Here is a 24,930-nt window from a genome sequence, read left to right as displayed (position 1 = left end):
GCAGGGCTGAGCTCTTCTCTCTGTGACAGTGACAGACCCCAGGGAATGGCAGGAACATGTGCCAGGGGAGGGGCAGCTGGACATGAGGAAAAGGTTCTTCACCCAGAGGTGCTGGACACTGGAACAGGCTCCCCAGGGAGGTGTCCCGGCCCCAACCTGACAGTGTTCAAGAAGAGACCGGACAACGTCCTCAGACACACAGTGTGACCTGTGGGGTGTCCTGTGCAGGGACAGGAGTTGGACTCGATGATCCTTGTGGGTCCCTTCCAACTCAGGACATTCTATGATTCTGTGATTAACTCTGAGTCCACAGCTGTGAATCAAGGTAACCTCGCACACCCTGTCAGGTGGATTTCTTCATCCAGAAGTTAACTGAGACATGGGGCAGTAAAACCTTGTCCTAGCTGTGCCTTGAATGGAAAACACAACCGGCTCCCAGAGTGTATTGCACTTCCAGAGGCAGGGATGAAATCACAGCTACCTGCCCAGGCACGACATCTTGCAAACTGGTCTCTGCTTACTGGGGAGCTGGGGGTCTCCATGAGGTCTCCCTGACTTATTCCAGCCCTACACAGACACACAGGCACCTTGTTGCGGAACGACTCGGCCCGGATGGGATCCTCAGCTGCCAGTGAGATGCTGCTGAGCAGAATGAAGAGCAGGATGAAGTTGGTGAACCAGGTGGCATTGACAATTCTGTGGCACAGCATCCGAAACCTGCCAGGGACAGAAACAGCACAAGATGCTGCGAAGGGCCAGAGGGACATCGCATAAGGCAATGGCAGCCTGGAAGAAGTTTATGGCTAAACCTTGTGGACAGGAAGGCCCTAGGCATGAAGGGATGTCTGTACCAGCCCTTCCACAGAGAAGACTTTTAGGTACAAGCAGGACCCCACTGGAAAACTCAGTGCAAGAGGCACCTGGGCCAAGCCTGGCTCCATAGGGCAGGGAGAAGGGTCAGTGCCTACTTGTTGGTTGGGCTGAAGATGAAGAAGGAGCTGGCTTCAGGCATGGGCACAGCCTTCTCTTTCAGCTGTAGCTCTGCAAGGGGACGTGGCCGAGGACTCAGGGGGATTTCAGGCTCATCTTCCTCATCATCACCTGCAGGGTGGCCATGAGGAGGGAAAAGGAAAAAGTTACCCAGAGAGGGAGAGAGAAAGTAACCTTATGGACAATCCTCTGCCAGAAGAACCTCAGTACCCCAAGGTTGGTGGAGGGTCACCACATCCTTTGCTCCTCATGCAGCCAGGGTTCTGGCACCATCCCTCTGCAGTGCCTCCCCAGCTTTCCTGCTGCCCTGCCAGGGACAAGTCTTACCTGGGAAGTCCGCAGAAGGGTAGGGGTCTTTGATTTCATTGACATTGGATTCAAATTCGTCCACTTTTAACTGAAAGGAGAGACAGAGAGGAGGACGTGCAGCTGCGTGTGCCAGTATTGCTGCCAAATGTTTTATGGTGGCCAGACCCTGTTGCCTTGGAAGCCACGTGGGGCAAGCAGTGCCCCTGCCTTGGGCCCGTACAGCACCAAGCACCTGGAGTCCTGGCCCAGGATGGAGCAGGGTGAGAGGAAACACCTCAGGGATGCTGCAATGTGAGCAAAGAGCAACACCAAGAGGTTGGGACAGGGGAGTGCATGCTGGGCAAGAGCCTGGGGCCATGCACCTGTATGGTGGGTGGAATAAGATATGGGGTGACTCCTGGGTGAGTTCCCCTGGGGCATCTCTGTAGAGTGGATAGGGAAGTAAGTGCTGGACAGATGCTTATAAAAGGCAGCTCGGCACACAGCACAGTTGAATAGAAGGTTTTGCATACAGGAGGTGCTGGTGCAGACACGAAGGAGGTCTGTGGGGATGCTGCTGACCTGCTCTGCTCCACTCCACACTGATGTGCCCATCTCAACCACTGACAACTGGCTGTGGCCAAGGGAATGAATCAGAGGAAAAGGATCCCCAGAAATGGACCTGTTTAACCAGGCAACATGTCCTGTCTGGGCCCAAAGAGCCCCCACCACCAGAGGATACTAAGGTATAGAGCAATTTTGGCCCAGAATAGTCCAGACCCAGGCTGGCTCCAAGCCTTTGTCAGTCCTGGCTGGTGGGAGGAGGAGCCTGGTCCTTCAGGAGGAGCTCCCCAAGGCCCAGCCCCACTGGCACTGACCTTGGCTGTTGTGGGAATCCCTTCTCCTTTCGCTTTCTGCTCAAGTTTCTTTGCCAGCATCTGCTTCTCATCTTCGGACTTCTCTGGGTAACCTCTGAGCAGAGAGGAGGGGAGAGCAGGAGCTGAACTCTGGGCAGGGGCAGGGGTGATGCCATTCTGTCCCCTCACACCAAAGCACCTGGTCTGGGAGCTCCCACTGCCAGGGACAGCAGCACTCACCTGGACATCTTCCGCCGCTTGCGTTCCTCTGCTTTGGCCTTCTGTGCTAAGGTCAAGCTCTCAGCCTCAGCCAGGTTATCAACCGCGATGGCCAGGAAGACATTGAGGAGGATATCTGGAGGGACAGCACTAAGGATATGAACTTGGTTTCCTTTTGGAGGATGTGGCAAGAGCTTCCCATGGTCTCCAGGGTGCTCTGAGAAACCTTCCTGGAGTTGAACCCTTGAGATAACCCTGGCTGGTGGTCCCTAATCCTGCACCCATCCCTGCTGGTCATCCAAACTTGCCCCGTGGGGTGCTTTCTTCCAGACTCCAGACCCCAGCCACCACCAATGCAAGCCCTGAACCCTACGGTTTGTTCCGCTGCTGTTCAGAACTGAAAAGCTTAAGGCAAGCAGTGAAAAGCTTAAGAAAGCCCCTGCTCCACCCCCTCTTCACAGTCCAATTTAGCTGATGCTATGGGGCTGGGTACAGGGAGCCTGGGCCTGGCTTTGCAGGCAGAGGATACAGTTCCCACAAACGAAGAGGATGATGAAGTAGATGCAGACCAGCATGCCGGGAAAGGATGGGCCCCCAAAGGCCATGATCCCATCGTACATGATTGAATTCCAGTCCTCTCCAGTCAGGATCTGGGAGCAGAGCAGAAACAGGGACTGAAGACCCTCCACAGCAGAGAACAGCAGAACCCCACAGCTTGATCCTGCCCTCCTGGCTCCAGTCCCAAACCCTCACAGACCCTACAGCCCCATGGCCAGACCTCACCTCTGTGCTCAAGCCCTGATCCTGCACTACCAGTCGTGACCCCATTCACATGTCCCTGCTTCTGCCTCAAAGCAACATTGCCTCCCACAAACCCACATCTCTCTGAGCCCCAGCTCTTGCCAGGAGACCCACAGTCCAGGCAAGACTCCCAGCACCCCATTGTCCAGCCCCTGCTGCACTTCCCATGGCCCCAGACCTGGAAGACACTGATGAGGGCCTGGGGGAAGTTGTCAAACGTGCTGCGCCGCACTTCCATGTCCTCAAAGTCAAACATGCCCCCAAAAAGCTGCATGCCCAGAAGTGCAAAGACGATGATGAAGAGGAAGAGAAGGAGGAGCAGAGAGGCGATGGAGCGGACCGAGTTGAGCAGGGACGCCACCAGGTTGCTCAGGGATGTCCAGTACCTGGGGAGAGGAAAGACGCAGCACCCCCTTTTACAATGTCCCAGAATTCAGAGCAAGAGAGGAACTCCAGGAGACTTCCACCAAGCCCTGCTCTGTCCTCTTGCCACTCCCAGACCATGTTTTGGAGACAGAATTCCCCAGCTTGGCCTTGTTCTGCCATCCAGGAGCTACCAGCTCTGCTCACACTGCAGCCCTCCCCAGGGACAAGGCCAGTGACACCAGGAGAAGCCCCACCACCCACAGAGGTCCCTCCCCAACCTCGTGATCTTGAAGATGCGGAGAAGCCTGATGCAGCGCAGGACGGAGATGCCCAGGGGTGACAAGGTGCCGAGCTCCACCAGGATGGTCTCCAAGATCCCCGAACACACCACGAAGCAGTCGAAGCGGTTGAAGAGAGACATGAAGTACTGGCGCAGGCCCAGTGCGTACATCTTCAGCAGCATCTCGGCCACGAAGAGTGCTAGCAGCACCCGGTTGGCGTTGTCTGGGATGGGAGATCCAGCCCATCAGAGCATGGACCTCTTCATCTCAGCATAGCACATCCCTTCTCTGCCCACCACTAAGCCCTGAGCTGCAGCTGCAGTAAATGCTGTTCTTCAGGGAGCACACAGGAGAGGAAGATGAGGAGAAGGGTGATGTGCAACTGTGTGCTTGTACGTGTGACAGTGTGGCTACACTGTGCATGTGAGTGCATGCAGCGTGTGCATGTGTACTAGGCTGTGAGTGTATGTGCACGTGGTTGAGCTGTGCACACGTATGTGCAGCTGTACTCCGTGTGTTTGCGTGTGGGGGGCGCAGGTAGTGTGACTGCATCCATAGATGTGTGTGGCTGTACTGCATCAGTGCGTGCAATGCGTGTTTGTGTGTACTATGCATGTATAGGTGTAAACGTATACGCTCTGTGTGTGTTCACCATGCAAAACCATGTCCCTAAGAATATATGCACTTTACATGCATAACTGTAGGCACCACACGTGTTCAATGTGCAGCTGTGTGACAGTGCAGTGGGGACAGTGTACACACACGTGTGCAGGCTGTGTTTGTGTGCGTGAGCAAGTCTGCATGTGTCTAACAGCCCCAACGTGGCTGTGCATGCACAGCAAGACTTCACATGTCTGTGGGGCAGCAGGGTGACCTGGGCTCCCCCTCTCCCTCAGGCTCTTTGCTCACCTTGCACGTGTGTCAGCCATTCTGGCTGGAAGTGGTGCTCAGAGGCAATGGAGAGGGTGTTCAGTGCCACCAGCAGGATGACAAGCCAGTAGAAGAACTTGGACTTCACCACATCCCTGCACTTCCTACGAAACATTCGATTCCAACGCCTCCACTGACGGCTGGAGAGATCATAGAATCATAGAATAGAATCATAGAATAATTTTGGTTGGAAGAGACCCTCAGGATCGAGTCCAACCATAACCTAACTCTAGCACTAACCCATGAACCTGAGAACCTCATCTAAACGCCTTTTAAACCCCTCCAGGGATGGTGACTCCACCACTGCCCTGGGCAGCCTGTTCCAATGCCCCACAGCCCTTTCTGGGAAGAAATTGTTCTCAAGATCCAACCTCAACCTCCCCTGGCGCAACTTGAGGCCGTTTCCTCTGGTCCTGGCGCTTGTTCCTGGGGAGCAGAGCCCGACCCCCCCTGGCTCCAAGCTCCTTTCAGGCAGGTCAGAGATCAGAAGGTCTCCCCTCAGCTCCTGTTCTCCAGCTGAACCCCCAGCTCCCTCAGCCGCTCCCATCACACTTGTGCTCCAGCCCCTCACCAGCTTCGTCGCCTCCTCTGCACCCTCTCCAACACCTCAATGTCCTTCTTATGATGAGGGGCCCAAAACTGAACACAGTGTTCAAGGTTTGGCCTCACCAGCACCGAGTACAGTAGCACAATCACTTCCTTAGTCCTGCTGGCAACACTAATCCTGATACAAGCCAGGATGCTGTTGGCCTTTTTGGCTACCCGGGCACACTGCTGGCCACAGAAAAAAGCCACCCCTGCTCCTTCCTCTAGCAGCCTTCCCTAGGAAGGGCTGAGGAACATAACCCTGCCCTGGCACTTGGTGCATTCACTTGGGTGTTAAGGTTCATCCACACAAGCACCTCCTGGCTCCCTTTTAGCCTACAGTCACCTCTGGTTGGCCGCCCAGTTCCTAAGTCACAAGACATGCTGCACAGGCCATGGGCTCAGAGTCTGGTCCCGTAGTGAAGAAGTTGTTCACCTTGAAGTGGCTTTTTGCCAGTACCAAAGCAAAATTCCCTGTTTGCTGTGCACAATGTTTGCATCTCCTCCTGAGAACACAGCCCGACTCTCTCTCACAAATCAGTGGCTGACAAGAAATCCTGGCACAGCCAGGATAGCAAGTGAGAGGCTATGCAAGCGCACATGCAGAGTTGCAGGTCGTTTGCTCAGTGCATACTTACAAGTAGAGAATCCACTTGTTCATGCCCTCAATTTCATACAAGCTCTCTGTCTCTGACCCTCCTTCATCCGACGGCATCATACCTATGGAGGGAACAACATGCCAGGCTTTCCTTGGAGCCCTTGGGAAGAACATGAGGGAGGGAACTTCTCCCAGGAGCACATCAGGAACAGCTTCTCCATCAGAAGTGAAATCCAGAAATACTATCCCAGGGAGACAGCAGTGAGGGTTTGGGCAGAGGGTTTTGTGGTTCAGGTGCAAACCCAGTAGGAGGCACCAGGAACACCTGCCCTGCAGCAAGAGTAGCAGCAACTCGGGGCGGCAGTGTGTGTGTCCTTTCCACTGTTTCCCAAGGCTCTTTGTACATGTGTATCGCTCAGCTTGAGGCATCAAAAGTTATTTCACCAGGCAGAGTGGCATAGCAGATAGAGCAGCTCAGTGGCAGAGCTTCCCAGACCTTGCTGAGCCTTTGGCTAGATGCCTGTATATTCACCTCTTTCCCTGAGCCACTTGTAATCCCTTAAAATTGCCAAGCAATGGTAAGAAATCCATGCATGTGTTAGTGTGCAAGCTAGTAACCCAGCACTCTGCCCCTGCACACAAGAGTGCACACCCTCCTCATGGCTTCTCATGGCCCTTTCAAGTGCATTTTGCCAAAGGAGACCTAGGCCTTGCTAGTAGTCTACAAACATCAAATAGAGTGGTTGAAGTAGAGATTTAGCATGAGGGCCAAGTTATTGCTAGTTTGGGTCAGATTCAAGAAATGATTCAGGAAAGAAAAAAATAAAAGAGGACGGAAACTTCTGCAGAAGTCAAAGCATTGTGTTTCATAGGTTTTCAAGCAAAATGAATCTCTGTGACTTCTCCACGGGTCTCTACCCTGCCTCTCTAGGATGGTCCGTGTTAGAAGCCCAACCCTCATGCTAAGGGTTTTTGACTAAGAAGAGCTGGTACCTTCTCCTCTGGCGCGGTCGCTGTCCATGACCTCAGCATGGGTGATCCAGTCCATGTAGCCCTTCAGATCCTCCTCCAGCTGCTGCTTCTCCCGCAGTTTCTGAAATGTGCCCCGTGACTTGGCCTTCTCACGCTCTTTGGTGAACTCACTGGGACAAGGCAAGCAGTAGAGTGAGACTAGGGATGGGGACAGCGTGGAGGTCAAGTACCACAGCCCTGTGCCAGGCCAGTCCTTGGAGAAAGATAAAAACTTGAAATACCCAGCACTGCCACTAGATTGCTCTTAGCGACTTTCCTCTTTCTTGGCCCTCTTCTATGATGCAAGAACACGGGGGATCATCATCTGATGCCTGATGGCAGGCAGGGTTTCCTTCCCACCACCAGCTGCTCTTTGGGAGCTCCGTGCCGCAGGATGCTGCGGTTGGACAGGCCAACTAATGCGAGATGCTGGAGGCTGTGGGAGCTCTCCAGTCCTGCTGAGGATGAGAGCAAGTGGGGTCCCACCCATCTGTGGGCAGAAAGCTGCACCAAGGTCTCCATGTGGGGAAGGTGAGCTCATCACTTAGGAAGTAACCAGGACATTCTTTTCATGTTAGCATGGAAAAGACAGGTCTGCCAACACAGCGAGTCCCACTCTCCTCATTCATTTTAATTTTCTTTTCTTGATTGTTTCCTGGCAGGACTGTAGATCTGCCCAGCCAGTCTGGTGTTGCCATGTGTTGGCAACAGGTCTCAGATTATAACAATTATTATATTATAATAATATATTATATTATATTATATTATATTATATTATATTATATTATATTATATTATATTATATTATATTATATTGTATTATATTATATTATATTGTAACAGCTATTATAACAATAATTAGACATATTAAGCCTCAGCACTTGTCAGGCCTTGTCTGGATTTTCCTGATCTCAAGCATATTTCATCTATATTTGCAAAAATATTCCAGAAATTTTTGCTGTGCCTGCGATTTACTCTAGGATCAGATGACTATTGTTCAGCTCATCCAGCTGTTACAGCCAGCTTCATGCAAGGGCAGGTACCTGTGGTCTGCCTTGTGCTTTTGAGCTTGTTTTAGTTATATTAACACCCAATTTGTTTTAATCTTGTGCAGTTGTATGGTTCTTGCCATAAAAGAGGACTAACAAATTAAGGTCATTAGGGTATAACTAACCTTGTGAACTAAAAGAGATTATAAGTGTGATCCATTTGCACACAAGGGATTGAAAAAGACCCTGAGCCTACATAGAACTGTGGTGAAAAGCTCCCCTCACTCCCCAGAACAAGACACTCTTCCCAGTAACAAAACTGGGATGCTGACACCTCACCACAGCAATATATAGTAGGTTGAGCATTGCACCAGAGGTATTCTGTGCATACAAGCTTTAACTGTACCACTATGGGAATCAGCACTAATTGAGTCATTTGGCATAGAAGTGTTATCATCATTGTAACCAGACTGATGACAGCTTGTCGTTGTGTTTGGATGAGACTGTTGAAACATTAATTAGACTATGGATCCCTTGCATTCATTTCAAAGTTGTTTTCCTTAGCTTGGCCATAAGGAAGTCGTGTATGCTCACAACAGGACAGCAGCGCTGCGGGCTCCAACAAGAATGAGCATTTCAACCCACAGCCGCGGGGTAAGGACTGTTGCTTTGAGCTCCCTGCTCAGCTTCTTTTGCTGTGAGTACTGGCAGACTACACAATAAACACCTAATAATGTGCTCCATGGCTGTGTCTACTGACAGGGTTTCTAAGCATGCAAAAAAGGAGGAGAGGACTAGGAGAGGAAAAGGAACAGAAACTTATCCAGGCTTTCTTGTTGTATAGTTGAAACCAGCCAACATCCACACTCTGATCACGGTCACTGATCTGCTGGCAAAGAGAAAGGACAGGGTGGCACTTACCCGCTCAGCACCCCCAGCACCAGGTTAAGAACGAAGAAGGAGCCAAGCAAGATAAGGCTGACGAAGTAGATCCAGGGCCATTCATTCCCCATGGCATCATTTACCTGGTGAGGAGAAAGGCATATGAAACATCTTGAAGACACTGTCTGCTGTCTGTCTCCTCTTAGGGCCCCCTCAACAGCCCCTGGGAGCTTTGCCCCCTCTAACATGAGTGCTTGGGATGGTATCAGATAAACCTGACGCTGACCTCAGGCTCTGCATCTGGTTTTAGCAGAGGTAAAGCCAGACGCAAGCATTTTGGGAGCAGATTCAAACATCAGCCTAAGCCTCAGCAAGACAGCATCCCCAAAACTGCAAAACATGGGGTATTGCTGGAGAAGCACGCACCAGCCATTGCTGTGCCTGGCCAAAGCTTCACAAAGGCAGGAGCTGCAGCACCCTCCTGTCTATCTGGAGAACAAGGACAGCTTCGGCAGTGCCTGCAGAGATGCAGAAGACACGCCTGGTGCACTATGGGCTGTGCATCACGGTATGAAGGTTGGTGGCGGAAGGATGTCTTTCACTGATGGAGAGACCTGGCCCTGCGATGGGGTTCTGTGTCCTGGAGGGAATTCCCCGCTCTCAGGTGGCACCGGCAGTCACCTCTGCTGTGCTGGGCACCAAGCCCAAGCTGCTGGAACCTACCCAGTAGAGGACTTCGGTCCAGCCCTCCATGGTGATGCACTGATAGACAGTCAGCATGGCAAAGCCGAAGTTGTCGAAGTGAGTGATGCCGTTGTTGGGCCCCGGCCAGCCGCTTCGGCACTCAGTGCCATTAATGGTACAGTGTCGTCCGTGGCCAGAACTGGTGCATGGGGCTGGCTTCTCTGGTGGCACCGTGGCAATCACATCTGAGGGGGAAAGCCATGGTGTGAGCAGCAGGTCAGGCCAAGTAGAGTAGGTCCCAGCACCTCCCAGCCTCCTGCAGAAGCTTTCCAAAAAGGGCTCCTTTCACCACCTCCTCACACCACATACCATCACCAAGCTGTGTGCTGTACCAAACATCCTTCGGTCCTGCCACATTCCCAGGCCTGATGCTGGCAAGACCAGGCTTTCTGCTACCCACAGAACATCTGTGGTCCCCACAGGAGTCACGCAGAGACATCTCTGCCATATTGCCCCCCTGCCACAGCCCCACCTGTCCCGAGGTAGTAGCAGGTCTTGTGCATCCTGCCCTTGAACAGCTCTTGCCCAACAATGGCATAGATTATGATCATGAAGAGGACCAGCAGAGCAATGTGGAGCAGGGGCACCATGGCCTTGATGATGGAGTTCAGGACGACTTGAAGGCCTGCACCAAGGAGAAGGGAGAGGATGTTAACCACTTCCTAAGCAGCTTTGGGTTCACCTTGCCTTCCTGACACCCCCGCTGACAAGCAAACTCTGAAATGCCCCATTCCGAGGGCCATTTCACTCCTAGCCCACCTGTGCCCCCTCTTAGAGAGGGGAGTGAAATCTCTGAAGCAAGAAATCCTTTCTCTACCCACCCTGTGAGCATGCAGAAGACCCCAGCAGAGCCAGCAGCAATAAGAAACCTGCCCCATGGCCCCCCACCCTGGCTGGGCCCAGGGGTTCAATCCACCCGCCAGCCCTGCACACTGGTGGGGCACCCAGCACCCACTCGGCACTCCGGACACCAGGCGTAGGGGTCTCAGCACACGAAACGCTCGCAGGGCCTTCACGTCGAAGCCACCTTTTCCCCCTGAAGAACCTCCCTGCTTCGCATTGACTTGCTCCAGGGTCATGGTGATAAGCCTGAAAGAGCCGGGGCACAGAGCAGGGAAGGAAGGGGGAGAAGCAGAAGGAAGGACAAGGAGAAAGAGAACGGCATGAGGATGGAGAACAAGAAATCTGTGCTAAGGATTCAGAGCTCTGCAGGCAGGAAAGCAAGGGTCAGGACTCTGCTAGCTGTGCTCATCCTGACCCAGGGAACAGCTCTCGGCTAAGTCCAAGTCCTGGATGCACTCAGGGCTGGACACCCCTCTGCTGGGTGCCGCCCTCACTGCTGAGCAGCCAGGGACCCTCCTGCCCCTTGCTGCCCAGTGCACCCTCTCCCTGTGTGGGATCCCATCCCATTCCCCAGGGCATGGAGACCTGGGAGGTGTTAAGGAGTCAAGCAGGAAGAAACGGGAGTTAGAGAGGATCCCAGGGGATGTCAGAGCATGAAAAAGGGGCCCATGGGAGAAGGCCATGAACTGAGCCTAGGAGTTGCCCCCAAACCCACTGTAGTCACTAGCAAAAATTCATGTAGCTGATGGGCTACGGACCAGGCCCAGCACCAGTAGCTTCCCCTCGTATTACCCTAAGGACACGATGGAGAAGTCGAGCACATTCCAGCCGTTTCGGAGATAGGCATCCGTATGGAAAAGAAACCCGTAGGCAATTATCTTGAGCATCACCTCAATGGCAAAAAAGATCAGGAAGGCGTATTCCATCTTCTCCTGGGGATTGCAAAGGCAAGCAGGAGACGATGCTCCATTAGAGCAGACTGTCACCTCCCTTGGCATCACCACCATGCACGGCAGCCCCACGAGTGTCTCTGGATCAGCCCCCGCTGCCAACCCATCTGTGGCCTCCCACGCACAGCGGGCAGTACTGTGGCTACCCAGCTGTGTTGTGGCTTCCCTTGCGCCCTGGGCTCCCAGGGAAGTGAGACCTTGGGCTCGAGACCTCCTGCCTAATGCCAGATGTCAGCCTGACAGTGAGCTGCTAGAAACTGGCCAGGGGCTCTGCTGGGCAGAGGTGTTGTGCCCACTCCCAGGTGGGACTTGGCACCCCATGGCAGGGGCTCAGCACAGCCTTGCAGCCGCAGGGCCAGGAATAGCTCATCTTGCCCTGGAGGGCAGCCAGGAGCTGCCTGTGCCCACCTGGCTCTGCCTGTCACTGCGATCACTGCCCTTGCTGTGATGGCCCTTTCCAGACTGGGATTAAAATCCCTTCGAAGCAGCCAGATGGATGGGGGTATTTATATTTCTGGTTTTCCAAGGCCCCTCTCCTCCGTTTGCACCCCATGAAGGGCAAGGAGCATCTCTGTTTGGGCTCTGCAGGGAATTGCACCCGGAAAGGCAGATACGTCTCTCTGAGACTAAACTGAGAGCGGGTCTCCAATGGGGAAAGCGGCAGTGCTGCAAGCACACCTTCTTCCCAGGGTCCCTCTGGCTTGATAAATGGAAAATGCTGTCCATTTAAGAAACCAGGGGCAGGGCCCAGACAGAAGCACTGCTTGCTCAATTACTATGCCCAAAGCCAGTGGCCATGCCAAGCATCCCTGTACGACTGTCATCCATACAAGTGCCAGTTACTTGCTGTATCTAAGGCAGCAACAGTAAGAGCAGACACCTGGGCTGGGCTCTTCTCTCTGTGACAGTGACAGACCCCAGGGAATGGCAGGAACATGTGCCAGGGGAGGGTCAGCTGGACATGAGGAAAAGGTTCTTCACCCAGAGGTGCTGGACACTGGAACAGGCTCCCCAGGGAGGTGTCCCGGCCCCAACCTGACAGTGTTCAAGAAGAGACTGGACAACGTCCTCAGACACACGGTGTGACCTGTGGGGTGTCCTGTGCAGGGACAGGAGCTGGACTCGATGATTATAGAATCACAGAATGATTCACACACCCACAAGGCCCCTTCCAACTCAGGTCATTCTATGATTCTCTGAAGGCATCTCGGGTTGACAGGCTCCTGCACACCCGTTAGCGGTGAGCTCTGATGAGGCTGAGCCTCCATCCTGCCTCCACAAATAACATGGGGCTGTGTCCTCACCCTCTGACCCCTTCACACATTTTGCCTCTTCAACATTTCAGGGTCTTTAGATAAATTCAGTCCTCTCCGGAGGGAACTGGGCAATGAAGAGAGGTAATTAAAAAGGTGACAGGGAGAGATTAAATGCACTGCAGCATCTCTCTGCTGCAGGAAGAGATGCCTCCACCGAGCCTTTGTTGTGCTATCTTGCAGGCCTCGTGCAGAGCATGGCCCGATACCCAAGGTGATGGGGGTCTGGCTTAGCTCTTCACTAGGACTGCTCCTACAAAGCCACCACAACATGATGACAAAGGGACATGCAGAGCAGGGATGAAAGAACAGAAACGTGGGGCTGCCAGTCTCCTGATACAGAGGGCTGTCGGCATGGCAACAGGCTGAAAAATCCCCCAATAGGACCTAGCACAAGTAAGCTAATACACAATAAATACAAATAGATGAAATTTCATTTATACATGACATAACTTGGTACATACCTGTCTGTCTCCCAGTAAAGGGAAAGGCTATTGGTCCTTGCACGTGTCCCGGTCTCAGCCAAATCCCAAACCCCCTCCCCGGGGGAAGCCCCCATCCCTGCTGTCCCCTCCTCCAGCTTTCCATGCTCAGCCTGCCCCAGTTTTTCTTTGTCTCCTCAATCTCTTGGCTAAGACAACTGCATATTTCCAATCCTGTTACGCCCCCTTGGCCAGGGAAGAAACCAACAGCAGCGTCTTGAGCTCAACTCTGCCCTGAGCTTGCAGGTGTTAGAGAACCTGATCAGACAGCACACCAAAAGGCTTAATGAACACCCCAAGAATTAACTCCCTGGGGGTATTTTTAATGCCCCTCCTCCTCTGTGGACCTATCTTGGATTTATTTTTAAAAGATGTAATAACACATTGCCAATAGTGATCCCTTTTCTTCTTTTTCCAGGGAAATTAGAAGTAAATGCTATCTTCACTGCCACTAAAAGCCTGTTGAGAGGGAGACAAAAGCAGTCCAAGGAACTAGAAATTGCACAAGTAAAACCTTACTTTGTATTTTGTATCTCAGATTCTTTGATTGCTGAAATATTTTTCCCTGCAGAGTCTCTAAGTAACAGGCGAAAACCAGACGTGCTTTTTTAAGTCACAAGTTGCCAGCGATACTTGCACAGAACACACCCCATTCCAACACTGAAAAGTCTTGAAATTAGCAGAAGAGAACATGCCATTTAAAAAGGGCATATTTAGATGCTTTGATTCAGTCACCAAACTCAGATTCTCAATGGAAACCAATGTGGATTGAACCACAATGGGGATCTGAAAAGGGGAAAGGGGCAGCAAACTAAAAATAGCACAAACTATTGACTTGGATCACATCAAAACATCTTATTCCAGGCAAAATGGAGTGACTGGGAAAAAAACCCGGAATAACTGATTAGAAAGGAGCAAACTCTCTGCATAACAGATATTTTTTTTCCCTTCTTAAATAAAAACTACAAAAATTAATACAGTTTCGAAATGAAAGGTCAGAAAATTGTACCCCCCAAAATACTGAAACACAGCATTTGAGCCTTTCTGGAACAGGATGTTTCCCTTTGGAAGTGCCATGATAAAAATTGAGGGAATTTATTATTTTTTTTGCATCGATTCTTCCTTCCTGTGCACTTCACACACCAATCTGCTGTCTTCGATCTCAACCTAGGGGTGGTTTCAGCCCCTCTGAGCACCCATTCTGCAGCGGTTCCTCCACCACCTCTTCCTCCTTCTGACTTTGCAGCATCTCTTGCTGGACTGACGATGCTCGACTGCACCGCAGGGCAGCAGGAGATGTCCCCACGACAGGTATTGCCGTCTTGCACCCACACCGCACTGAGCGACCAGCTCCGCAGAGCCCTGGGAGCCGAGCGGCCGGACAGCAGGACAGCAAGAAGGGCTGTGCCTTACCAGGCTGGAGTTGGCGACGTTGGTGTCATCCTCAGGCATCGGGAGGTAGATGGCCAGTGCAACACAGTTGGCAAAGATGGTCAGGAGGATGATGATCTCGAAGGGTCTGAGAGGAGGTGTTAAGGAGCGGAGACAGGATAGAGAACCAGGTACAGCCCTGCCCCTGTGTGATAACCTTGAAGCCCTCCCCAGTTATTCTATGCCTTAAACATCTAGTTTTTATGGCCATGGAGGCAGACACCTTGTCTTTCTTTCCCAAGGTTTTGTGATTGATACTTTGGGTGGAAAACATAGATGGCTGTGGAGGTCAGACACCTTGTAAGAAAAAGACAATTAAGTGTTGCTGTGAAGGCCTCATGGCCTTGAGATGATAGAGATGAACCATCTGTTGGACAACCAATTATCAGAAGAAACCATGAACCAACAGCTACACCCAATGGGCAAAACAACTCACTTCTGGTCAGTGTTGTGAACTTTCCCCTAGTTCGAAGACCCCCAGACCCATTTCCAGAAGAATCTTCCTAATTAGCACTAAGAGCAAACAAAGGGAGGAGAAGAACTGCCTGCATGTAAATGAACTGGGATATAAAATGACCCCACGCATGGCATGAAGCATGACGTGTATATGCTGTGCAGTGTGACCGAAGCCTTCAACGCATCCACCCCCTCCATAGGACATCGCAGAACCGAACACCTGTGGAATGGTGATACCTTACTCTCTCTTCCTGATATCTTAGTTTTCCTTCTCTCTCACTCTCTTTTCCTTTTTCTTGAACATATAAACGTAATATCATTCTAAGTTCTGCTGCTAAAGCCTTGTTAAGTTTTGCATTATAGCTACTAATTGCTGTCAATCCACCATTTCTAGAAGGGCTTTTGCTGTGAATGTATTGATAAGTTTTGTGATATTATAACATACTTTTGCCAAGTCACTAATCGCTATAATTTGTATTCCACCAAGTGCTTTTAGTAAATGTAGGTGGGTCTGGCCCAGTGGGCAGCTGAATCAACATTTTCCTTTCCTCCATCTGCTTTCAGTTTCAGTGGCTTTCAGGGGTACAGGCAAGGCAAGTGGATCAGGGACAACTGAGATGTACTTGTCAAGAAACATTACTGGCCTGGAAACTTTGAACGTGACCAGCATAGGGGCAGCAAAAGATGACAGCTGTCTTCTTCTGACCAGATGTCTACTGCACTCCCAGGGTGCATCTGGCACTGCTATTAGGTAGAAATGCAGTGGGACAGATTGAACCAAAAAAGAGGCATGTAATGTCACTGGGCACAGTCTCGCTGCCTCTTGCCACTGAGCCAAAGCCTCAACACCCTCCTCATCTCCTTGTCCTGCAATCTCACCTTTTTCCCTCCAGCAGTCTCCTGCCACACCGCATCCAAGGGTCCCAACATCTGCCCTGCAGCAGGAATTAGGCCCTCAGTGCCCTGCAGCTCCGTGGTCCTCCAGGGTCCCCAGACTCCTCACCCATCTGCCTTGAAGTCCTCTTGGCTGCAAAATGACCCGGAATACCAGGGTGATACCACAAAGCTTGACATGTCCAACAACCATCAACTTGCTGGGCCAATTGTCGAGCATGCAGTACCCAGCAATTTGCAGAGTACCCAGGTTTTCTTACGCTAACATACATGCCTTTTGAGATGTGAGCAAATTTCAGCATAGAAACTCCTCTGCCTCAAGCCAGCTTGACCTTCACCCGCCGTAGGCTGAGTGCAGTGATACTGCCCGCTCTGTAACTGCCTGGAAAAGACCCTGAACCACTGCTATGGCTCAGCTTTGTCCTCTGGCAGCAGAAGCTATACAGCAGAGATGGACCCAAAGAACAGGAATGTGTACTGCTGTACCGAACCCAGAACCCAGATGCCAGGTATCGCCACAGAAAATGGTCACAGCTAATCTCCCCTTGGCAGCTTGCCTGGCTCTGAGGACCATAACAACCATCAGGAACTGGAACGACCCTGTCATGCCTTGCAAACCCTGATCCCTGAATGAGGGCAGTCAGGTGCATTTGGGTATAAATACAGCCAGACGCAAGAGAGGCACTGGAGAAACCTGATGCCCTGGATCATTTGTCCTGCACAGGTCAGAACCATCTGCACCTGCAACCTTTCCAGTGGGACACACACCTCTCCCTCCACACACCCCTTCCAGGGCACCCATGTCAGAAAGACCCCACTGTGCCACACACTCTCTCTGGCATTCCTTGGCACTGGACGAAGAATGTGTTTGAGCATGTTGGAAGACGTAAGTCCTATTTCCAGCTCTTCCCCTGCCACGAGAGTGTGTGTACAAGTTTCTTCCATACTCAGGGCTACTGAAGACACAGACACAGTTCCCTTCCATGTGCTTGTAGAACAACCCAGTCCTCATGCCAGAGATGCAGAAACAGAGATAGCCCCAATTTTAGCTCTGCTTTCTCTCCTTGAAGGACAGAGAGTGCCTTTGCAGTGAAGGAACAAGGGCTCAAAATCTACGGCCGGCAGAGCACCACCAGAGATGTGAGAATGCCCTGAGTGCAGGCAAACGGGCACTGTGGGCTTCAAACACAACGGCACCCCTGGCAGTGCACGGACGTGGTTTTGGTGTCCTCATGGCACTATGTGTACAGCCACACAGCCAGTCTAAGGAGACCCAGCCGCCTCCCGGAGGAGCAAAGCCAGGTCAGGGCTGGGATGATCCTGCCAAGGCCAGGAACACGCAGACAGGTTCAGCAACTGAAATGAGAAAAGCTGGGGTGGAAAGTTGCTGGAAATATCCCCTAATTCCATTGCTTTTGCTTGAGCAAATATGTTTCGCTGAAGCCGAAGTGAAATGTTTCATCTCCCATTCTCTTCCCTTTCATAAAATACAGACAAACAAAGCAATATCTAAAGGCCTAAAAAAGTTCCCGGATGAGTGGCAGAAAGATGACATTTTGGTATTTCAAAGCTATAATGCCCCAGTGAAAAGATGGCCAAACAGCAACCATCCAAAACTCATCCCTAAATTAAGCCAGAGACACAGAGAGATCCTGTCCCTCTGAACAGTATCACCCACAAAAGCCTTCACCTGTGTCAGCAGTGCCAGGGAGGGATGGGAAAGGGGGCTGAGGGGACAATGGTGGCATTGGGATTCGTGGGATGCTGGCGAGCCCACCCACCAGGGCACGGAGCAGCTGTGGGATCAGGCAAGCGCTGACACACACCAAGAGCCATCCCAAGCAGCTCGCCATGGCCTCGCTACCCACCCCAAAACCTCTCCCCCGGGGCAGCCTGTTGTTCCCAGCTCCATCCTCAGCTCCCGCTCCCCCAGCCTGGCCCCATCCCCACCTGCACTGTGCCCCCTCCTCACGCACCAAACCCTCTCTCCTCCTGGTGGGCTGTCCCGTTTCTCCCCAGCACAGCTCCCGCCAGCACAAAACCTGTCTGCTCCCACAAGTCCTTTGCCGCCCAGGCTGCCCCTGTCTGTCCCCGCGCCACCCCACCAAAGGTCCCCATGGCCTGACCCACGTCTCAGCCCCAGCGTCACCCACAAGCCAGCGCATCCTATTGGGGCTCCCCAAGTGCCTCGTTGCCTTTTACGGACCTGATGAGCCAGTCAGCCCAGGATTGAAAAGGGCTGACAGCAATCCTGCCTGCAGCCCACGGGGTCCCCGGCACCCACGCTCACAGGCGCACACCAGAGCGCTCCCAAGCCCGCGCAGCCAGAAGGATACTTCCACTCCACGATGCTGATGCATGCCTTCCGCAGCGGGTTTTGCAGGGTTAAGCAGAACAGAGCCCTGGCTGGCCGGGGGGCTGCCGGTGGCACCGGCTTCTTGGACTTCTCCTTCTGTTGCCTCTTCTTCACGTCATCCTGGGGTGAAGCAGGCTCCATGATGTTTCTCCCCTAGCCCTTTCTCCCCCTCCTGCCCCACGGCCGAGCCCCCCCTCCCCAGGTCCCAGCCAGCTGGAGCTCCTCCGGATCTCCCTTCTTGCACAGTCCGTCTCCTCCGTGCACCGGGGGAGGCGGTGGGGGAGTGGGGGCTGGAGCCTGCACTCGCGCGTACAAACACACAAAGCATGAGTTTAAATTTAGATGCCAGCCTGGCTCCCGGGCGCTGTCACAGCTCCTGAGGCAGCAAAAGGGCCCCTGCAGCTGTTGCTTCTTTACCCGGCACGCCGGGAGGAAGGCGAGTGCTTCGCATGCCACCGAGCTGGCTGGGGGTGGGAACAGGCTGGGCACACTGTCTCCAAAAGAAAAGCGCCTTTGTCCCAGGTCAACTCTTTCCCCAGCTCCCCCAGTCGCCCTTGCCTCAACTGGGAAGCCAAGTCAGCTGGGGCAATGTGTGTAGCCCCATTTGCTGAATCACATTAGTCAGGGTGAGATGGAGACCCCAACTCTGGGTGGTTCCCAAAGATTACCCCACAAACTGAGCAGTTCCCTCTCTCTGCAGAATTTTAGCTTCATTTGGTGCAAACTGCTAAGATGAGCCCTGGATCCTGTGATCCCAGGGCTGTAGAGTGCCTGGGGCTGCCAGAGACTTTGACCCCAACCTCAGAACTCCAGGGAATCATGGTGATTTCTAAAAGTGCTCTGTCTTGCTTTTATGGAGAGGCAGAAGAAACCTTTGGCTGGCACTGGTCACTCCAACAACTCCTTGCTAAGCCTCACCCCCCCAGTCCTGCTTGCAGGGTGTGGGGGGTGCCTGGGGCCAGATTGTGTCCTGGCAAGTCCAGCTGGGCTTGGGAAAGCCCGACTGATGAACAGTTATGGCAACTCCTGAGCTGGAAGGCAGGCAGGGACAGGTTATCAGCAGGTTATCAGCACATCTTCACAGCAGGGGAAACTGAGGCACCAGGAAGGATGGCTCATGTTTTTATTTCTGGGGTTTCCTGGGCTGAGTCAGCAAAATAATTGCAGCGATCTTATTACTTACAGTTATGTCCCAAGGCAAATGATAACCCAGTCCTACAGAGATGTTACTGACGTGACCGACCAGCTGTGCCCCTGAAGAGAAGCTGCCAAATTAATGTATTCTGCGATTAAGTTATAAAAGACGTACCCATCATTAACCAATTGACGTGAGAGAAATGCTTTCTGACCACCTGCAAAACGAGGGGATATTTTTCAAGTTTTAGATCCTTCTGCATGACAAGAAGGAGACAGAAGATTAAGTGATACATTGTTTAGAAGCAGAGTGCTTAGCTTATATTTAACTAATAATTACTAGATGTATTGTAAGTGAGAAACTAAATAGTTATAACTAACATCATCAATTATTTCTTAGTATAGATGTACTGTATGTCAAAATTTTCAAGAATTGTAAAGCATACGTAATAATTATGTGAATATAAGCAACGCAAGTGCATCCAGTCTTTGGAGCACTTATGGAGGATGATCTGCAGTGTTCCCCAGTGCTGATAAAATACAGAATGCTGCTTAACAGTATAATGGACTCTGCTGTTAAGTTTATTTCGTTTCACCCCAGTCAACCCCGTGCACCCCAGGGAGCTGCTCTGCCCGCTGCATCACGCTGCCGTGCTCAAAGCTTGCTTTGCTCTGCGCTGTGCAGGGACACGGCCGTGCAGCTGTGCAGCAGACGGTGCTGAGGGCCAGGAGGGCCACGGTGCCGGGGAACCCATCAGTCCTGCTCGTGGCAGGGACACAGCACGGGAGAGCAGCTCCTGCAGCTGCCCCAGCCCATTTCGAGGCACTTTGGAGGAGGGGGGCCCTCCACTGTAAAGGGCTTAAATTAGTAACTTGCCTCATCCGACACCACTCCGCTGCGTTTTGTGTGAATCAGAGTCAAATCGTTCCTGCTGAAGGTTCCGCGTGAGGCAGGTCCACGCATGTTCCCGTTTCTTATTTAGTCCTCGTTCTTCCCCCTAGTGAAAAGCAGGAGCCACATTTCTGCCGCTGCCTGTGCAGGAAAACCTGTTCCACAGACAGCGAGGGTGCGGGGCCCATCTAGCGGTGCGCCCGGCAAGGAACATCTGCTCTTTGAGTCACCCTGGAAAAGACTTAGAGGAAGAGGGCAGGGTCAGCGAGCTGGGGAGGAGGATGCTGGGGGCATCTCTGACCCCCTCTGCACCCCTTTGCTCACACACCCTGTGTGCAGCTGCTGGCAGCCGCTCACCACCTTGCTGCGCTCTGTGTTTTGCACAAGGCTGTGCTGGCAAACACCAGCCGGACACGGCTTGGTAAGGAACGTTTCACGAAGGAACGTTGTTGTTACAAAACTGGGGACCTCGCGCCTGACCCCAGTGTGGTGTGGAAGGACTGACAGTCATCAGACTATGAAACCTTAATGTAAAACAAAGTCTCTTTGAACTAATCCCAGAATGCAAACTGATTACTGTATTTAAAAAGTCCATCTAGGGGGAAGATCAGCCAAAGAGCCAGGAATCCATATTCTAAATAGATTGATAATGGGAAGGGGGTTGTTAGAATCAGATGAATGAAATATGTAAACTGGGGCAGGTGTTGGGTAGTCTATAAATCCTGTAGTACCAACCAAGGGGGAACAGGGGAGGGAAACTGCAGCTGGGATTTGAGGGGATATAAGCAGGGGCTTTTTGCCCTATTATGTGCGCCTACCTTTAGGTAGAACACCCGATCTTGCAAAATCGTTAATAAAATATGCTTTGATGAGAGATCCTGCCTGGGCCTATTAAATTGCCAAGGTAATTGTTTCTTACAGCTTAAACAAAACACGCTGCAGTGCTGTGCTCTGCAGAGACGTCCCTACCTGCCCAGCAGGGACAGACCCCTTCCTCGCAAAACCTCTTCACGCCCATCCTTGTCTTCCTCGCACACCTCGTGAGCCTTCGTGTTCATCTCCTGCTCCATCACTGAACACAGACCCATCAGTCTCCTCTTCTGCAAGCTGAAGAGACCCAGCTCCCTCAGCCTTTCCTATCTGCCTATAGAAGGGTGCACATACATCTTTGGGGTCCCTGTTTGTAAAAGCAAATAATATAAAGCCTAAATGTAAGAGAGAATGATGTCCAGAGACGGCAGCTGAAATCTCTGGTGAGCTGAACTGTTCCACAGGGTTTCCACCCTGAGTAAGGGTGACTTGAAGGCTGAGGAAAGACCTGGTTGGGAGGCTTCACGTCTCTCACGTTGTGCAAACGTAAATAATGTTTTACTTCTCAGCCGTGGTATTTGGAAAAAAAAAAAAAAATTAAGAAAAACCACAAACATTTCCAGCTCTGGAACAAGCTCCGGGCAGGCAGAGCGGACACCGGGGGGAGCTGAAGCCCCACGAACGGCGCCGGGTCCCCCGTTTCCCCTCGAGCTCTGGAGTCAGAAAGGGTCGATTTCAGTTCTTAAAGCCGATGCCAAAGCGCAGGTGGTCGGGCAAGTTTGTATCAGCACGGGTGGGCATCAGTGATGCCCAAGTGCGAACCCACGCCTGGCCGTAACCACTCAATATAGCTCTCAGTCTCTACCCACTTTTCCCCCAAAGCCCGTGTTTTGTTTTGTTGTTGTTGTGCTTTTGGTTTGGTTTTTGTTTGTTTGTTTTTGTTGTTTTGTGGGTTTGTGGGTTTCATTTGGTTGGGTTTTGTTTGTTTGTTTTGGGGGTTGGTTTGGTTTGGGTTTTTTGTTTTGTTTTGCTTTGGGTTTTTTGTGGGTTTTTTTTCCAGGGAGCTGAGATGCTGTGCCAGCTCACACCCTGGATCTCCCCGGCAGGATCCGTGTCCTACACTCGCAGGATGTGGTGACTTCAGTCGGCTTTTGTTTTGCTGACTTCCTTCGTTTGTGACACTCCACAAGCCCCCGTCCCCTTTTCTCTGCGAGGGACCCTCCTGCGGATCTCCCTCTGCCCACTGTGTTTCTCCCCCTTTTCGGAGCATCCCCCTCCTCTCACACCCTCTCCAGCCCTTCCCTGCCCTTCCAAGGGCTTCACCCAGCACCAGCACTTCTTTAGTTGGGATGGAAAATGATGTGTGGGAAGTAAAGCCCATGAGCAGGAACCTGGACGCGAACAGCTGCCGTTTTCCATGTACACGATGAAAGGTTTCCTGCCCTAAAACCGTATTCCAAGGATAAAAGAAGAGACAACAGGTGAAAAGCAGAGAGCCAGGAGAAGCACTGGGTAAGAGAAAGGTAATCACAATTACAGACCTTAACGTGCCACCTACTTGGCAGTGCCACAGGGGCACTTACAGCCTGGTTCAGGAGATTTAACCCGCATGCCTTTTCTTTTTTTTCCCTTGGGCTCTGAGACTGCTAGAACAGAGGCACTGCAAAAATTCCAGTATCTACCAAGGCTGGGAAATAACACACAGCACTCAGACAACCCTGCCTAGGCAAAATCATCATCTTCTGAACGTGCTAGACGGGAGACTGCAATGTTTTATTGCTAGCATTGTCACTGTGTAAAGCCCTGTCACTATGTGACACACCTTTTTTGCAGTGGGTTCAGACATTTCTACATCAGGAACTGCCAGTTTCATAGCACATGTCACACACGGCACCGCATCAACCTGGTGCCATCCTGCAGTCAGACTCCTGGCAGTGGGAAAGGCCATTAAAACCCATTTGCAGCTCTCCAGAATTCAGCACATTAACAATGCCGAGCACATCTCGTAGGAAGGCCAGAGACGGAACAATTTGCCACGTTCTCCACAGAAAGGGTCAGTTCTCATTTCAGCTGCCACACCAGCTTAGCAAACTGCTGGGTAAGCAGCTCCGACAGCAAAAAACCTGCTGCCCTCAACAATGTTGGCTGAGGCACCCGTGGGCAACATCCCCTCCAGCAACAGCCTGGGAGGCTTGGTCAAACCCGTTGTGATGAGCAAAGCGATCTTGATTTAAACAATAGTTAACAAAAGATGCCTAGATGAAGGCTGTAAGCATCCTGACACTTGATTAATAGTACTACAGCATAGTACACCTAACAGCACTAAAACAAACACACAAACGTTCAAAAGGAAATAATTAAACTCAGCCAGCTGGTACCCTGCTACATGGAGAGCGCTGCCAGCCCCGCTTTCGCCAAATGTGCAGGTTTGTTCTGCTTTGGACCTTGCTATGGAGGAGCAAAATTCACAGAAATGGAGGTTTGGACCAGGGGCTGGGACTGCTGAGTTTCTGAATCCCAAGAGGAGGAGGAATGGATGGATGGATGGAGGAGTCCAGCTGTGTGCTGTGGCTTTTCAGCGCCCAGCAAGGATGCAGCCTGCAGGGCTGGACCGCAGCATCCTCCCCGTGTCCTCCCCGTGTCCGCAGCCCCTGGCTTGGGTGGATCCCCGGGCAAGGAGCTCTCGGGAGCAAACACCAGCCCAGGGCGAGGGGCTTTGCTGCCCATTTCACAAGCACTAAACAGGGATCACAGAGCAGAAAGCTTTCTAGAAAAGGCACCTGCTGAAATACTGCTGGTGGTGGAATCAGCACCGCAAAGAGCTGAGTCTGAGGAATACAGGGGAAGTGCTTTGCCTGCCATACGTCTGCTGGGAACAGAACAGACAGAGCACACAGTCAGTTACCAAGGATGCAGAAATTAGAAGTTACACTGCGTCACAAGGTATAGAGGAAGTCGGTAGAAAACGGCTTTATTTTCTATGGATATTATCTGAAAATAAGAAACGCTGGCTGCTGTACGAACTCAGTGTCTTTAGGGAGAACTCTGCACTTTTGGAGGAGGGATCCTCTCCCCAGGAGGGACAAACCTTGCAGCACAGGCAGACACGGCTCTGGGCTCCGTGCCCTGTGCCTGAGCCGCTGCAGGAGGTGGGGAGGACTCTGCACTCCGTCCTGTTCCCTCTGCGAAACAGAAAATGCACCTGCAGACAGCTTGCAAAATGTGTGGAATCTAGCACTGACGGAAAAAAAAAAAAAAGCTAATGCTAAGTCTTGGTTTATGCAGAAACACGACCATCAAAGCTCTCGCATAGGACACGGCAATGTTTCAGTTGGGGCGTCTGCTGAGGACTTGCCCCAGATTCAGTCGCATTGCTCCTCCCTGGCTCAGTTTGCCTCCTTTGCCCGTTCGGTCGGTCTGGTTTGTGTGTTTGCACTGCACAGCGTGTTTGTTCAGCCCTTGCAGAGTGGGACACCGATTTCATTTAGGGTTCCCTAGGCATTGCTGTAATATGGAAGTTAATTAATAATAAAGCTTCTTAATATCCCACATCCTTAATGATGTATGCGGCCTGACTTTCAATATGTTTTTAAAAACCACCTCACTGCATGCCCACAATAAATAAATTCAGGATTCAGACATCTCTCAGCAGCAAGAGTGCCATGATCCCAGACTTGCCCTTGGAGGTATATATTTATATCTCCTCTGAAAACCTCACACTCAGGGTTTTACAACTCGAGCTCACAAGGTCTAGATTTGCTGCCAGCCCCTTCCAGAAATCAGATTTCCTGAATCTCCCCTTCACGAGTCCTTGGGAAACCATTGTCA

General features: G+C 51.8%; 1 protein-coding gene and 1 long non-coding RNA gene across 2 annotated transcripts in view; both read right to left on the bottom strand.

Moving 5' to 3' along the window:
• Positions 1-18,574, bottom strand: part of CACNA1S (calcium voltage-gated channel subunit alpha1 S) — a 40,929-nt gene extending 22,355 nt beyond the window's left edge. Inside the window, exons 1-18 of the mRNA XM_065649731.1 lie at positions 18,247-18,574; positions 14,543-14,648; positions 11,177-11,316; positions 10,497-10,630; positions 10,014-10,166; positions 9,521-9,726; positions 8,837-8,940; positions 6,909-7,057; positions 5,956-6,037; positions 4,712-4,872; positions 3,800-4,025; positions 3,334-3,541; positions 2,884-3,004; positions 2,376-2,490; positions 2,157-2,250; positions 1,318-1,387; positions 969-1,101; positions 588-717 (exon numbers count right to left, since the gene is read on the bottom strand). Coding sequence (XP_065505803.1) covers positions 588-717; positions 969-1,101; positions 1,318-1,387; positions 2,157-2,250; positions 2,376-2,490; positions 2,884-3,004; positions 3,334-3,541; positions 3,800-4,025; positions 4,712-4,872; positions 5,956-6,037; positions 6,909-7,057; positions 8,837-8,940; positions 9,521-9,726; positions 10,014-10,166; positions 10,497-10,630; positions 11,177-11,316; positions 14,543-14,648; positions 18,247-18,407 — 2,493 coding nt within the window. The 5' untranslated portion in view covers positions 18,408-18,574. The remainder of the gene's footprint in view (positions 1-587; positions 718-968; positions 1,102-1,317; positions 1,388-2,156; positions 2,251-2,375; positions 2,491-2,883; positions 3,005-3,333; positions 3,542-3,799; positions 4,026-4,711; positions 4,873-5,955; positions 6,038-6,908; positions 7,058-8,836; positions 8,941-9,520; positions 9,727-10,013; positions 10,167-10,496; positions 10,631-11,176; positions 11,317-14,542; positions 14,649-18,246) is intronic.
• On the bottom strand, positions 15,046-17,975 carry LOC135997232 (uncharacterized). The gene is made up of 3 exons (XR_010607379.1): positions 17,887-17,975; positions 15,896-16,043; positions 15,046-15,236 (listed from the first exon to the last, which is right to left on the bottom strand). It is a non-coding gene; the product is annotated as an uncharacterized LOC135997232 (long non-coding RNA).
• Positions 18,575-24,930: the final 6,356 nt, after the last annotated feature.

This window comes from Caloenas nicobarica, chromosome 21 (assembly GCF_036013445.1).
Source record: "Caloenas nicobarica isolate bCalNic1 chromosome 21, bCalNic1.hap1, whole genome shotgun sequence".
NCBI classification, from domain to species: Eukaryota; Metazoa; Chordata; class Aves; order Columbiformes; family Columbidae; genus Caloenas; species Caloenas nicobarica.
This window is presented reverse-complemented; position numbering and strand designations above follow the sequence as displayed.